The 14,671-nt window shown below is 39.6% G+C and overlaps 1 protein-coding gene across 1 annotated transcript in view; it reads right to left on the bottom strand.

Moving 5' to 3' along the window:
- top1b (DNA topoisomerase Ib) overlaps positions 1 to 14,671 on the bottom strand; it is a 70,928-nt gene that overhangs the window by 40,971 nt on the left and 15,286 nt on the right. The window contains exon 4 of the mRNA XM_073062027.1: positions 520 to 646. Within this exon, the coding sequence (XP_072918128.1) occupies positions 520 to 646 (127 nt within the window). The remainder of the gene's footprint in view (positions 1 to 519; positions 647 to 14,671) is intronic.

Below are 14,671 nucleotides of genomic sequence, written 5' to 3'. Positions count from 1 at the left end.
TAAAATCTATTCAATACAAGTAATTGATTTACTTATTTATTATTATGCTTTATTTATTATTTTTTCCTCTCCCTCTGCTAGATTATGTATTGCATTGAACTACTGCTGCTAAGTTAACACAATTCATGTCACATGCCAGTGATAATAAACCTGATTCTGATTCTTTGTTTGGTTAATAAATCAGGGAATCACGCAGCAGTTTTCACTGGAACAGGTTGGCCCTGCATTCCTATCTGGCCACTCTACATCAAGTTTAAAAACATCCCCGGCTACACTAATTAACAGAACCAAGCAAATCTTGTGAAATACTGAAAACAAATTATGCATGCAACTATGTGTGTGTGACCATGAGATATGAACAGAGGATGGGCACGTAGGTAAGCAAAAGAGACTGGATGTGCTCGAATCAATTTCTAACTTCAATTAATACCAAATTACCTTGGGGGAAGTAAAGTATTTCCAAGGTTTATACAAATGGCACCAGGAAAGAGGTCAGATAAACAACTTCAACTCAAATACCTTTTCTTCCTTTCTTTTCTCTTTGTCCTTGTGTTTGTGTTTGTCAGAGCTCCCATCTCTGTGCTTTAATCTGTCCTTTTCCCTTTCTTTATCCTTGTGTTTTTTTTCCGAGGAATCTTTGTGCTCACTGAAAAAGAGATGAGGAGAAATGTCTTTAACCAGAGGGCGATGAATCCGTGGAATTCAATGCCACAAATGGCTGTGGAGGCTGGATATATTTAAAATGGAAGTTGATATGCTCTTGAATATTAAGGGTGCCAAAGGTTATGAAGAGAAGCAGAGAGTGAGATTAGGTTAAGATTTAGACTAATGATTTACATGCCGCCCATTTCTGCTTTTTTCCATTTCTTGCCTTCACTTGTTACCTACCTCACTGAAAAAAGTTATTCAAATGAATGAAAACAATGGATAATTGAAATGGTTATTAAATGTGTGGAATCCTAACAATAGACTTTGATATTTTACACATAAATTCAGTTTTAAATCAGTTCATAGTGAACACAGCTATAGATGAACTAGTAGTTTTAATGCCGGAGTTTCAAGGTCCTGGGGTCAAAGATCTACACAGATGTTCTACGTGGTGATGGGAATGCTGCATATTGGAAGAACTGCTTGATCTTTTACAGATTATGTCAAAAAGCCCACTGCTCTATTGAAGAGGAAGATGGAAGTTATTTGTGTTCTAGCAAATGTTTTCTTTAGTTAAGATTACCAAGAAATCATGGAGCCGTTTCTCCAAAGCTGGTTACATGCAAATTAGCTACTGCACTTGTTAAGTACTTCATTGCCTGCAAAGCACTTTAGGGCTCCCTGAAAGAACACCAGAAAGAACTTTAGAAAGGAGTCTTATTACCTTTTCAGGTCAATTAGTCAATGCAGTCTTAATTCAGTTAGCCAAAGGCACATAATAGTTGCTTTTACATGCAGGTACAGAGGGCATGGACAAGAATAAGCTACTGTCTTCCCTCTTGTTCAACAGGTTGGTGCTGGGGGCAGAGGAGAAAAGAACTAAGCTAAGAAAACAAAAAAACTGGACAGAACTAAACTCACTCATTTCAGGATTTAACAACCCTCTTAAAAGGAAAAAATGATTTCGGGAAACAGATTGAAAGGACTGGATTTTTAGCCTGGAGGTTAACTCTCAATAAACAGTTCAGATGGGGGCAAAATACTGGAGTGAGGGGAATGGGAAGCTGTATGGTTAGAAAAGTAAACATTAGAAAGCTTTCCAAATGTCCCACTAAATTTAAATGTAGAAGTCCTTTTAAGGCAATTTCACTCACTGAAGACCTGTTTTTTCCAAGGCTAGTGGCTTGGCAACATAGCCACATGAGCTTAAAATATAAAACCAAGAAATTAGGGTTTCAGCCCAAAACATCGTCACTACCTCCTCCCATAGATGCTGTCTGGCCTGCTGAGTTATGCCAGCATTTTGTGTTTTCATTTATTTCCAGCATTTGCAGATTCACTCGTGTAACCAATAAATTAGGCCTTTTCTCACCTCTGTTACGTAAAGTATCTGAAATGCTTCACTCTGGGAATTACATTTAATGGCATCTATTTCTCCAATCAGAGGTCTTGTTTTCTTTCCACCCCTCTCCAACTTCCTTCCAACATGTAACAAGATAGGGATCTGGGCTCAAATCTTTGTCAGTGCTACCAAGGGGAACACATCAGATCTTTATATAAAAGGTGTAAAAACCCTAATTTCTTGATATGCAACCAAATTCATGGGGCAAAAGAAAAAACTCTAGACACACAACTTGGAATTAATTTCAAAATTCCTAGTCAGGAGAATAGAGACAAAAAAAGGCATGAAAGTTGAAGTTATATTTCAATTAATCTACCTTAAAGTTTAATGATATTAAAACTGTATAGCAAAGCATGGGAATCCTCTTTTGTATAAACGCAGTGCACAATAATAATTTATTTTGCAATTTGAACTTAAAGGACCACATTGCCCAACAATAAATTCCACTCATTTTACACACTTCCTACACAGAAGTTCAACTCAAAAAGTATTTCAGCATTTGGTTTTAGTACCCTTGTCAGATTAGTCAGGAAGGAGTTAATGCAATATCTCCACAGACAAGGCCTAACTGAATGTACAGGGCATATCACTATGCTGCTTGAGCCCCGAGATTTCAAACACAGGCCTCAGACTGGCTGCTATCATCCCATTTCACAAAGATGGGCTAGGTCTTTGGCCTCCCTGGCTGACTACTGCTCACTGCCAGCTTGGTCAAATTTTTTGCCAACACACCATCTAGTTGCAAAACAGAGGCTCATTGACACTACCATCACCTCAGAGTCCACATTGCCACCTTCACAGACTGCCTATTAAACCTACATCCTGGGGAGGATAAACACTGATATCCAGAAACCTTAAAAGCAAGACATCAGGAAAGTAAATGCTGCGCAACCCACTGAGTTCCTTCTGCAAATTGTTTGCTACACAAGGACAGAAAAAGCCATTCAAATGATCAAAACCAGGCACCTCTGCCAGCTCAACTTTCCAGTTTGGCACCCATGTACATTCTATACAACCTCAGCTACACTGCTCTGAAAATTGCTCTAAATATTTCATATGCCCATATAACTGACCTAGTCATGTTAACTGATTCAGATTTTATTGAAGTATTTTGCCACTCACATCATGTAATCCTACTGTCCAAGAAGAAATCAGTATTACTTCATTTGCATTACTTGATATTCAAAAATGTTACTTAGCCTGAGTATTGGATCACTTTGTGTTACTTTTACTAGGCAATGCAGGATGCTCTGCAACAAAAAAAAGATGTGCCTGGCAGAAAAATACCTTTCAATGTAATGGTCACAGCTGGTGAGAGTACAGGGCAAGTTTTATATGAAAATCAGCCCAGCCAATGGGACACAGCAACTACCACTGTGTCCATAGCACTGGTAGACCAGTAGACCTGTAATTCAATGCTGAACTACAAAAAAAAATTGAACAAATGATTTGTTTAAAATTAAAGTACATCTTTCAAGGTTTAAAAAGCTTTAGAAGGTGTGAAGTCCTGGCGGTGCCTATAGATGATCAAGGCCCAAGCAAAAATCCAAGAATTTAGGGGAAGCTGAAAGAGATCAAGGAAACAAAGAGCATTTGAAGCAAACCACAAATGTAATCTCTCCTGCTTGGTGGCGCAATAATATCAGCGCCAGACTCTGGAACGAAGGCTCCTGAGTTTCAATCCAAGTTGGGTTGAGCGTCAAGCTAGCAACTCGGCCTCGTAAAAACAAAAATATCTTGCTACGGAAACACCGACATGACTGCGCCCCAATAACTCCACTGCTGCGTTAAGGGCTATTCTTCTTCTCTTCTATAAATGTAATTGAAAGCGTTAAGGATAGGAATGCCAATAAAATAGTACATTAGTAAATCATGAAAGGAATACCAAAGCAGCCCTTCGTCCAATATAGCCTGCGCCTGACTATTATGCAGCATATTAGTTCCTTATGGACTAGACCGGCTAAAAAGCCTGTTTCTGTACTATAGTGTTCTATAACTTTTATAACCCCATCAGCTAGAAAATGAACTTAAAGCCAGTTAATAAAAAAATCAGTAACTATAACAGGATCAATGAAAGATCAGAGTGCAGAAGACCAAATTGTGTTAATGCAAATATAAATAAATAACAATAAATGATGTGTATGAGATAATGAACTGAAGAGTCCTTATAGTAACATCATTGGTTGTAGGGACATTTCAATGATGGGGCAAGTGAGTGTAGTTAGCCCCTTTTATTCAAGAGCCTGATGGTGAAGGGGTAGTAACTGTTCTTGAACCTGGTGGTGAGAGCCCTGATGCGCTTGTACCTTCTATCTTAAGGCACCAGTGAGAAGAGCATGGCCTGGGTGGATGGGATCTCTGATGATGGAAGCTGATTTCCTGTGGCAGCTTTTCATGTAGATTTTCTCAATGGTTGGGAAGGCTTAACCCATGATATACTGGGCAGAATCTCAGAAGGATTTTCCTTTCAAAGGCATTGGTGTTTCCATACCACACCATGATGCAGCCAGTCAATATACAGGACTCTCCACTACACATCTACAGAAGTTTGTCAAAGTTTTAGATGTCATGCTGAATCTCCACAGACTCCTAAGTACAGGCGCAGCTATGTTTTCTTCGCAATTGCACTTTGGACAGGTCCTCTGAAATAGTAACACCCAGGAAATCAAAGTTGCTAACCCCCTCCACCTCTGATCCTCCAATGAAGATTAGCTCATAGACCTCTGTTTTCCCTCTCCTGAAGTCTATAATCAGCTTCCCTGGTTTTGCCAACAATGAATAGGTGGTTGTTTTACTACCACTCAGCCACATTTTCAATCTCCCTTCTATACACTGATTCATCACCTTTGACTTGGCCTACGACAGTGGTGCCACCAGCAAACTTGAATATGGCATTGGAGCTGTGCTCAGCCACACAGTCATAGTTGTAAAGCAAGTACAGCAGGAGACCAAGCACATAGCCTTGTGGTGCACTTGTGTTGATGGAAACTGTGGAGGAAATGTTGCCAAACCAAACCGACTGGGGTCAAGAAGTAAAGGATGCAATTGCACAAGGAGGTATTGAGGTCAAGCTCTTGGAACTTAATGATTAGTTCTGAGGGGAGGATTGAATGCTGAGCTGCAGTGGTATACTGATGTATGCATCTTTGCTGTCCAGTTGCTCCAGGACTGAGTGAAGAGTCCTGGAGCATTTTATTTATTTATTGAGGTATAGCGCGTAATAGGCACTCCCAGGCCTTTAATCCAGCAACCCTGGATTTAACCTTAGCCTAATCATGGGACAGATTACAATGAACAATTAACCTACCAACCAACATCTTTGGACCATGGGAGGAAACTGGAGCACTCGGAGGAAACCCACATGGTCACGGGGAGAATGCACAAAACTCTTACAGGCAGCAACCCGGGTCTCCTGTAGTGTAATGCACCGTGCTGTCCTACTGAAGGAAGGGGAAAAGGATGTGGGACAGACTGCTCATATACAAGATGAGTATAGGACTAGTTAGACTGGCTATTTTAGAGTTTTTTTTTGTTCCAGTTGTGGTATTTGAGGTATTGTGGCTTGTTCAGTCCCTTTTAAGATTGTAACTAGTCGCCAACCTCAGTGAGTGCAGGTATGCTTGGTGATGACATGCAGACAAGATTTCTTTTTTAAAAAATATTATTTATTGAATTTTAGAAATTACAAGAATATAATAATGAAATGGTAAGAAAAGTGATATTAACCCTCCCCCCTCCCCTTAACCCTCCCCCCTTAATCCTTATCTAAAGAAAAAAAAGAAGAAAGATTGCCTGGATATCGGAGGATCCCCACATGTTCCATGGAGTTCAAAATAATTTTGATATTTATTTTCACTTTCCCCAATTACTATAATTTTATCTTCAAAGGACCTATGTATCTAATCCTATCTTTCGTAAGTATGGTGACCAAATTTTCAAAAATATCTCATATTCATTTCTTAAATTATACGTAATTTTTTCAAATGGAATACAACTATGTATTTCATTATTCCAACGATCCATAGTTAAATTTAAATCAGATTTCCAAGTAACTGCAATAACTTTTTTGGCTACTGCCAAAGCAATTTTTATAAATTTTTTCTGATACTTATTCATTTGATTGATTTATGGAATAAGGTAAATATGGACGATGAGATAAAGAAATCTTTATTAGCAAAAAGGACTTTAATTCAAAATAGGCTTATTCCTTTCACAATGGATAATAAACTTTTACATAATTGGTTTCAAAAGGGGATTAAATATATAGGTGACTGTTTTGAAGGAGGTATATTGATGTCGTTTGATCAATTAAAAAATAAATATAAAATATCAAATAACTCACTTTTCTGTTATTTTCAATTAAAAGCTTATTTACAAGAAAAACTGGGACAAACAATGTTGATACCAAAACCTAGTGAAGCAGACAAGATTTCTGACAGGTAGCACTGCCTCCTCATTCAACTTTGACAGTGAAGACATGATCCAGTAGCAGATTATTGGAGGCATTTTTTTTTAAACCACAAAACAGATGATGCAGTTTAAATTATTGAAACCAAGAACTATAACTGAAGCAGAAAGAACCACACATCAGAATAAAATCTACATATGCCCGGGGGGGGGGGAAGAAAAGGAAATCAGACACTGGCTACAGAAGCATCCCCTCATTCCAAGAATTCAAAGTTCAAAGTAAATTTATACAATCTAAGATTTGTTTCCTTGTGAGCAAAATCAGTACCTCTAAGAAACATAACAGAATCAATTCAGGACTGCATCCAACAGGATAGACATTTAATGTGCAAAAGACAACAGTGCAAATACAAAAAAAACAAAAATATGTAATAAATATCAAAAACATGAGACAGAGTCCTTGAAGTTGAGAGTCCATAGGCAGTGGAACAGTTCCTGTAACCGGAATTCCTGTATCTTCTTCCTGACGGCAGCAACAAGTGAACATGACCTGGCAGAGGGGGACTCTGGTGGTGAATGCTGCTCTCCTGCGACAGTGTTCTGAATAAATATGCTCAATGGTGGGGAGGGCTTTCCCCGTATCTACTACTATTTGTTGGCTTTTCCATTCAAGGGCATTGTTGTTTCCATACCAGGCTGTGATGCTGCCAGTCAATATACTCTCCACTACACATCTATAGAAAGTTTTAGATGTTCTTCAAATCCTTGCACAAACTTCTAAGGAAGCAGACGTACTGCTGTGCTTTCTTCATAATGTACTTACACAGTGAGCCCAGGGCAGGTCTTCTGAAATAACACTGATGAATTTCAAGTTGCTGCCCCTCTCCTCCTCTGATCCCCTAATGAGGAATGACTCATGGATGTCCACTTTCCTCCTCTTGAAGTCAATAATCAGCTTCTTGGTCTTGCTGACATTGAAAATATGGCTGAGTGGTGTCACTGCAACATCTTACTCAATCTCCCTCCTATAAGCTGACCTATCACCACCTTTGATTTAGCCAACGACAGTGGTGTTGTCAGCAAACTTAAATATGTAATTGAAACTGTGCTTAGCCACACAATGCATCTTCCACAATATCCATCAGCACAGGTGCACCACAAGACTGTACTCAGCCCCTTGTTCTACTCGCTTTATACTTATGACTGTGGCCCCCTATCCAAACTGACAGGTTTTGCATGTGAGGAAATCAAGGACCTAATTGGTCAAGGTGGTTCTGAGGTTAAAATATTGAAGTTTATTGATTAGTTTTGAGGGGATGATAATATTGAATGCTGAGGTACAGTTGACAACAGCACCCTAATGTATGCATCTTTGTTGTCCAGATGTTCCCAGGGTTGAGTAGGAACCAATGAAATGGCATTTATTTATCTCTTGTGGACCTGTTCTGCTGGTGGGCAAATCGGAGTGGATGCAAGTCACTTCCCAGGAAGGATTTGATATGATTCATCACCAACCTCTCGAAACACTTCACCACTATGGATGTAAGTGCTACTAGATGATATTCATTGAGGCAAGTTACCACGTTCTTCTTAGGCACTGGGTAAAATTGAAGATGAGTACCTCAGACTGCTGAAGCAAGAGGTTCAAGATCTCAGTGAACACTACAGCCAGTTGATCAGCACAGGTTTTTAGTACTCAAAAACACGAGAAATTCTGCAGATATTGGAAATCTAAAGCAACACACACAAAATGCTGGAGGAATTCAGCAGGTCAAGCAGCATCTATGGAAATGAGTAGACAGTCGCCATTTTGGGCTGAGACACTTCTTCAGGACTCAGCCAGGTGTCTTACCTGGGCCAGATGCTTTCAAGGGTTCACCCTCCTGAAGAATGCTCTCACACGGGCCTCGGAAACTGAAATCACAGGGTCATTGGAGGCTTTGGGAGTTTGTGATGGCTCCTTCATCTTTTAATGGTCAAAGTGAGCACAGAAGGCATTGAGCTTATCTGGAAGCAAAGTCCTGTTGTGACGTGATTTCACTTTGTAAGGGGTGAATGCATTCAAGCCCTGCCACACCCGTGATGTATCCTTCATTGATTCAAATTCAGTCCAGAGATGCCACTTAGCCTTAGCATGGCTTTCCAGAGATGGTACCTGGATGTCTTGTTAACTTCCTTGGTCACTAGTCTTGAATGCCTGACCTGGCCCTCAGAAGGCTCCAGATCTCATGGTTCATCCATATTGTTTGGAATTCAATATTTGCATTAAACCTCCTGACCTCATTCATCTTTTGCATTATTTATTTTTATTGTAACTTACAGTAAACAAGTTGCCACAAAACAAATTTCATAACATGCCAGTGATAATGAACTAGATTCTCATTTAATTGAAAAGTCACCAGGTTCCAATAACTACAAGAACAAATTAGCAACTCAGTTTTTACTGAACTGATTTTCTTGCAACATCCTGATGAAATAAATTCCAAACATTAGCTACCGTAGATTCCGGACTACAGAGCGCACCTGATTAAAATCCGCTGGCTCTAATTTTAGAAAGAAAATCAATTTTTTACTTGTACAGGCCGCACCGGATTTTCGGCCGCAGGTGTCCCACGTTGTAATATGAGATATTTACACAGAAAGATATTACACGTGAGGATTTTTTAACTTTTAATTAAATCCATATGGTAACATAAACAAATACATATTGCAAATGCTTTTTTTCGAACCGTGCCTGTAACGCGGCTACTTTTAAATATACGTTGCGTATACTTTTTTTACTGAACAACATTCCAATATCTCCTAACGACTGGTAAAAAATATATATACTGCAGCCTACCAGGAAAAGTTATTGATCGCCTTTAACTTAAAAGCAGCGTTTTCGCTCCGCCGCTCGCCCCCCTCCTTCCCGTTTATCGCAAACCGGTATCCCACAAGACGCGGCGAAACCGGGTGTGACGTCATAGCATCCCGCGATGTAGTACAGAAAACAAATATAGTTAAAACTCTTCTAACTTTAACTAGAAAATGAATTACTAAGCGAAAATATTATAAACTAAATAACTGCCATAAAGGCAGCACAATGCTTTTCTTCGAGTGTTTTCCATGTTGATGAGGGTGAGTACAAATGACTGATTTACAATAATTTAATTGTGAAAGTGCGCTTGATTTATCGTACAATTTCATTGGACCTCTGTGAACTACTCATCAATTTTATTGGTCTACTGTTACGAGGCAAAATGTTTTTGGCGGCATGAAAAAAAATAATGCATTAGCCGCTCCGTATTAAAGGCCGCAGAGTTCAAAGCTGTTCAAAATGTGGGAAAAAAGTAGCGGCTTAAAATCCGGAATCTACGGTACTAAATTTCAGAGTGTGGGCAAAAAATAACATTCAACACTGAAAGTAACCCCAGAGACTGAAAGGAATAAACAACGATCTCAATGAGTTTTCATTCCCTCCCTTCACCTTCAGTGAAGTCGCCATAAATCAATTTTGGCTTCAGGATAAATCACAGTGCAACACCGTGAGTACCCCAAGTATTCACCTAATCTGATCCTGTCTGACAATGCTTGGAAATGAATCGGAGGATCAGCTGAGTGTGAGGATAGAGTCAAGTCAACAAAAGCACAATGTTTTTTTCCCTGTTCTGAGGCATCCACATCAGACAGCATATTTTTCTCTACTATGATTATAGTGCATTATTGCAACTTATTTCCCCCAAAGCAGTCCAGTACCTTGCAAATCAAATGATTTTTTTCTTGTAGCTTGTTTTTGGAAGTGAAAACAAGAATCTTTTCAATGAAAAATGAAGTTTTATGTAGAGTTAAGATGCTCTATGCAGATATATTAACTGACCACCATGCATGAGCAGTGCCTTTGAACTATTTAAAGGATTTTCAGTATTGGGCTGAATGCAGCTACGCAAAATAATCCCCCCTTATTTATTAAAATCCGGTTCCCCAACCTTTTTTTAAGCCATGGACCAAGCATTAACAAAGGGGACCGTGAACCTCAGATTGGGAACCCCTGATTTAGATTATATAAGTACCAACAATATCTCCTTTTTTAGGAATATCAGCAACTCATTTGTTGCTTAGCTGGCTGCAGATTGAGCTAGGCCATTTCAGAGTATGCCAAGAGTGAACCATGTTGGTAGGTTCAGAGATATGCAGGCCAGATTGGATAAAGATAGCAGATTTTATCCACTGAATAACATCAGTAGGTTTATGGGCATTTTAAATGATTTTTAAAACTCATAACTGAAGTTAAGTTCTACAGATTTGAATAGAAGTCTCAATTGTTAGTCAGGATTCTATAATACATATGGCAATTTAATCACTCACTCTATCAACAACATGACTACTGGCATTTGTCAAGAATAATGTTAAAAATGAATGCAATTAAGCAATCCTATCTAATTTTAGGAGACAACCCTATTATGACAGTTGACACCAAAATTTCTACAGGCAGAGTTGCATGCAAAGTAAAAATGAGCCAGACCTAAATCTTGTTTGCTTTACCAAGAATAGTATCCTTCTTTTCTATGGAAAATACTAACTAGGAGAACACAAAGAAATAAACACGTAGACAAGTCCTATTCTTACATCAAGTTTGCCGATGACATAACCGTGGTGGGTCTCATCAGCAAGAACGATGAATCAGCATACAGAGAGGAGGTGCAGCGGCTAACAGACTGGTGCAGAGCCAAAAACCTGTCTCCGAATGTGAACAAAAGAGATGGTTGTTGACTTCAGGAGAGCACAGAGCAATCACTCTCCACTGAACATTGACGGCTCCTCCGTTGAGATTGTTAAGAGCACCAAATTTCTTGGTGTTCACCTGGCGGAGAATCTCACCTGATCCCAACACCAGCTCCATAGCCAAGAAAGCCCAGCAGTGTCTCTGCTTTCTGCGAAGGCTCAGAAAAGTCTATCTCCCACTCCCCATCCTCACCACATTCTACAGAGGATGTATCGAGAGCACCCTGAGCAGCTGCGTCACTGCCTGGTTCGGGAATTGCACCGTCTCAGATCGCAAGACCCTGCAGCGGATAGTGAGGTCAGCTGAGAAGATCATCGGGGTCTCTCTTCATTACATTTACACCACAGGCTGCAGCTGCAAAGCTAACAGTATTGTGAAGGGCCCCACGCACCCCTCACACAAACTCTTCTCCCTCCTGCCATCTGGCAAAAGATACCAAAGCATTTGGGCTCTCATGACCAGACCGTGCAACAGTTTCTTCCCCCAAGCCATCAGACTCCTCAATACTCAGAGTCTAGACTAACATCTACATCATTTATTATATTGTAGCTTGCCCTCTACTGTCCCTATTGTCTTGTTTATTAATTCTTCTACTGCCCTGCACTGTTTTGTGCACTTTATGTAGTCCTGTGCAGGTCTGTAGTCTAGTGTAGCCTTGTTCTGTCTCACATAGTCTAGTGTAGTTTTGTGTTGTTTCATGTAGCACTAGAGTCCTGGAGGAACATTGTTTCATTTTTACTGTGTACTGTACCAGCAGTTTATGGTCAAAATGACAATAAACTTGACTACTGCTGCAATGAGGCCACACTCAGGTTGGAGGAGCAGCATCTTATATTCCATTTGGGTGGCCTCCAAAAGGATGGCATGAACATCAATTTCTTGAACTTCCGGTAATTGACACACTCCCTTCACCATTCCCGTTTCCTTCTCTCACCTCATCTCCCTCTGGTGCTCCTCCCCCTTCCCTTTCTTCCTTGGTTTTCTGCCATCTCTTATCAAATTCTCCCTTCTCCAGCCCTTTATCTGGTTCACCAATCCACTTCCCAGCTGTTTACTTCACCCCTCCCCCTCTCTGTTTCACCTACCACCAATTATTTCTTCCTCCCTACCTTCTAACTCTGACTTCTCTTTCTTTCGAGTCCTGATGAAGGCTCTCAGCCCAAAATCTCAAGTGTTTACTCTTTTCCATAGTTGCTGCCTGGCCTGCTGAGTTCCTTCAGTATTTTGGTGTGTTGCTTTGGATATCCTGCATCTGCAGATTTTCTCCTGTCTGGGATAAGGTAATAGGATTGTGCTTCTCACAGAATATTGCCAGGTAAGTCACACAAGGTTTTTTGTGAGTTGGTTGGTAGGTAGGGGAAGCAAGACTAGTATGGATTGGGCTCATATTAGGCAAGTTATGATGGACTTATGTCTGCTATTTTGCATCAACTCCCAATAACTAAGACCACAGTGAATTCCTGTATGTGAATAATTTACATATTAGCATAGGGTAACCACTGCCTGTACAAATGGATCTACAGCCTAGTCTGCCTTGTGGAAAATCTTTATAAAACTTGAAAAAATTCTTGTAAATCTCAGACTATGATAAAGGTAGTAATTTTCCATTTGAAGTTTTGGGAAACTTTATTCTGAGGAAGGTAGCACAATAGCATAGTGTTAGCACAAAGCTTTACAGTACAGGCAACCTGGGTTCAATTCCCACTACTGCCTGTAAGGAGCTTACATGTTCTCCCCATGACCATGTGGGTTTCCTCTGGTTTCGCCCCACAGTTCAAAGATGTACCAGTTGGTAGGTTAATTGGTTGTTGCAAATCATCTTCTGATTAGGCTAGGTTTGAAGGGCCTATTCCATGCTACATCTCAATAAATGAGTCCTTACTCGGACACTTCTTTCACAAGGTAATATCAATTAGCACTTCAAAGAAAATGGTTAGGTCTTTAAACCGCTTAAGCTTGTTACACAGCTTCTGCATTCCTCAGATGGAGTAAAGACAAAAATCATAAGACATAGGAGCAGAATTAGACCATTTGGCCCATATAGTCTACCCTGCCATTTAATCATGGCTTCTTTATTTTCCCTCAAAGATTTCCACTATCTCATGACAAAATTACACCGTAACATTGCATCTAAATTCCTTTGTTCTAAGATATTAGATCTCCTTTGTCTGGGCACTCTTAGCAGAAAAATTTGTATACAGTGGCTTACTACACCTACACATGAACGCATATAATACTCTTGCAAGTTCTTCCCAAGCAGAATCAGAAACATTCAACATCAGCCATTTAAATAATGATTCCCACACAATTGAATTCAAGCACTGCAAAGAAAGATATCAGAAAGTTTATTCTCAGCTCCCATGTTTTGTGCCTACACTTTTACTCTCCTGATAGAATTCATGAATCATCATAGATCACAACCTTCTGTGCCAGTCTGTGGAAACAAGTGAAAGATGCCAGCTACGAAATAAGCGATGCATTAACACTTGTCATGACCAAGCTGTAACAGGGATGTGTGCTTCCTACATTCTCGAATTAGCAAGTAGAGGAGAAAGGGTCATAGTTATTTCAAGTTCAAGAGCATTTTAGTGATATCGGGAAGATGGTAACCGCTGGTGCTCTCTCAAGTAATGAGTATTTGGGACTATCCACTACACAAAGATAATGGATAAGAGCCAATTTTACATTTCAGAATTTGCTGCCCCAGAAGTACATGAAAAAAAAGGAAATCCAGACTTTAAAAAAAATTGTTAAACAGAGTAAAGTACAAAATGAATGAAGGACATGCACAGAAATTCCATGTTCTGGTGGAATCAGACAAGAAACAACTAATCTTATTATCTAATGATAGGAGCGAGATATGTTCCCCAAACGATACCCCTTTATTAAACAGATTAGACTTGGGTTCACTGTTCACAAAATTGTTCACTCATATGGATATTCACACTTCTAATGAAAGAAGGCAAGTTTATTGTTTCAGCCAAGCACCAGGAACTGCTGTCATACTTGCAGAACGTACTCTGTCAAAAGCTGGAACTTAACAGAACAGAGGATAGCAGTTAATAACAGAGCTATTAGCTCACAGCAACTAACAGCTAAGATTGCCAGAGGCTTTCTACTTCACAGTTGGCCAATAAATAAGTGCTGCCAGAAATGGTAGATGGACAAGAGAGAAGACAGGAAAATCGAGTTACAAGGTTCGCTAGGATGCAAATGAAAAATATTAATTTGAGCTCCTTTTTGCCTGGTTTAAAATAACTACAGGACACCATCAAAAAATTTACTTAACTTACTGGCCACAAGCATAACATGTATTGTTCTACCTACATCTGGGACCCCTTTTTAATTTATTACTATTAATTGGCAAAAAATTCCTGCAAAGCTAGCAGCTGGACTTTTGGCACTGGAAAAGAAAGACAGACATTAACAAAAAAGGAATTTATTTAGAGATA

The sequence above is a fragment of the Hemitrygon akajei genome, chromosome 11 (assembly GCF_048418815.1).
Source record: "Hemitrygon akajei chromosome 11, sHemAka1.3, whole genome shotgun sequence".
Classification (NCBI taxonomy): Eukaryota; Metazoa; Chordata; class Chondrichthyes; order Myliobatiformes; family Dasyatidae; genus Hemitrygon; species Hemitrygon akajei.
This window is presented reverse-complemented; position numbering and strand designations above follow the sequence as displayed.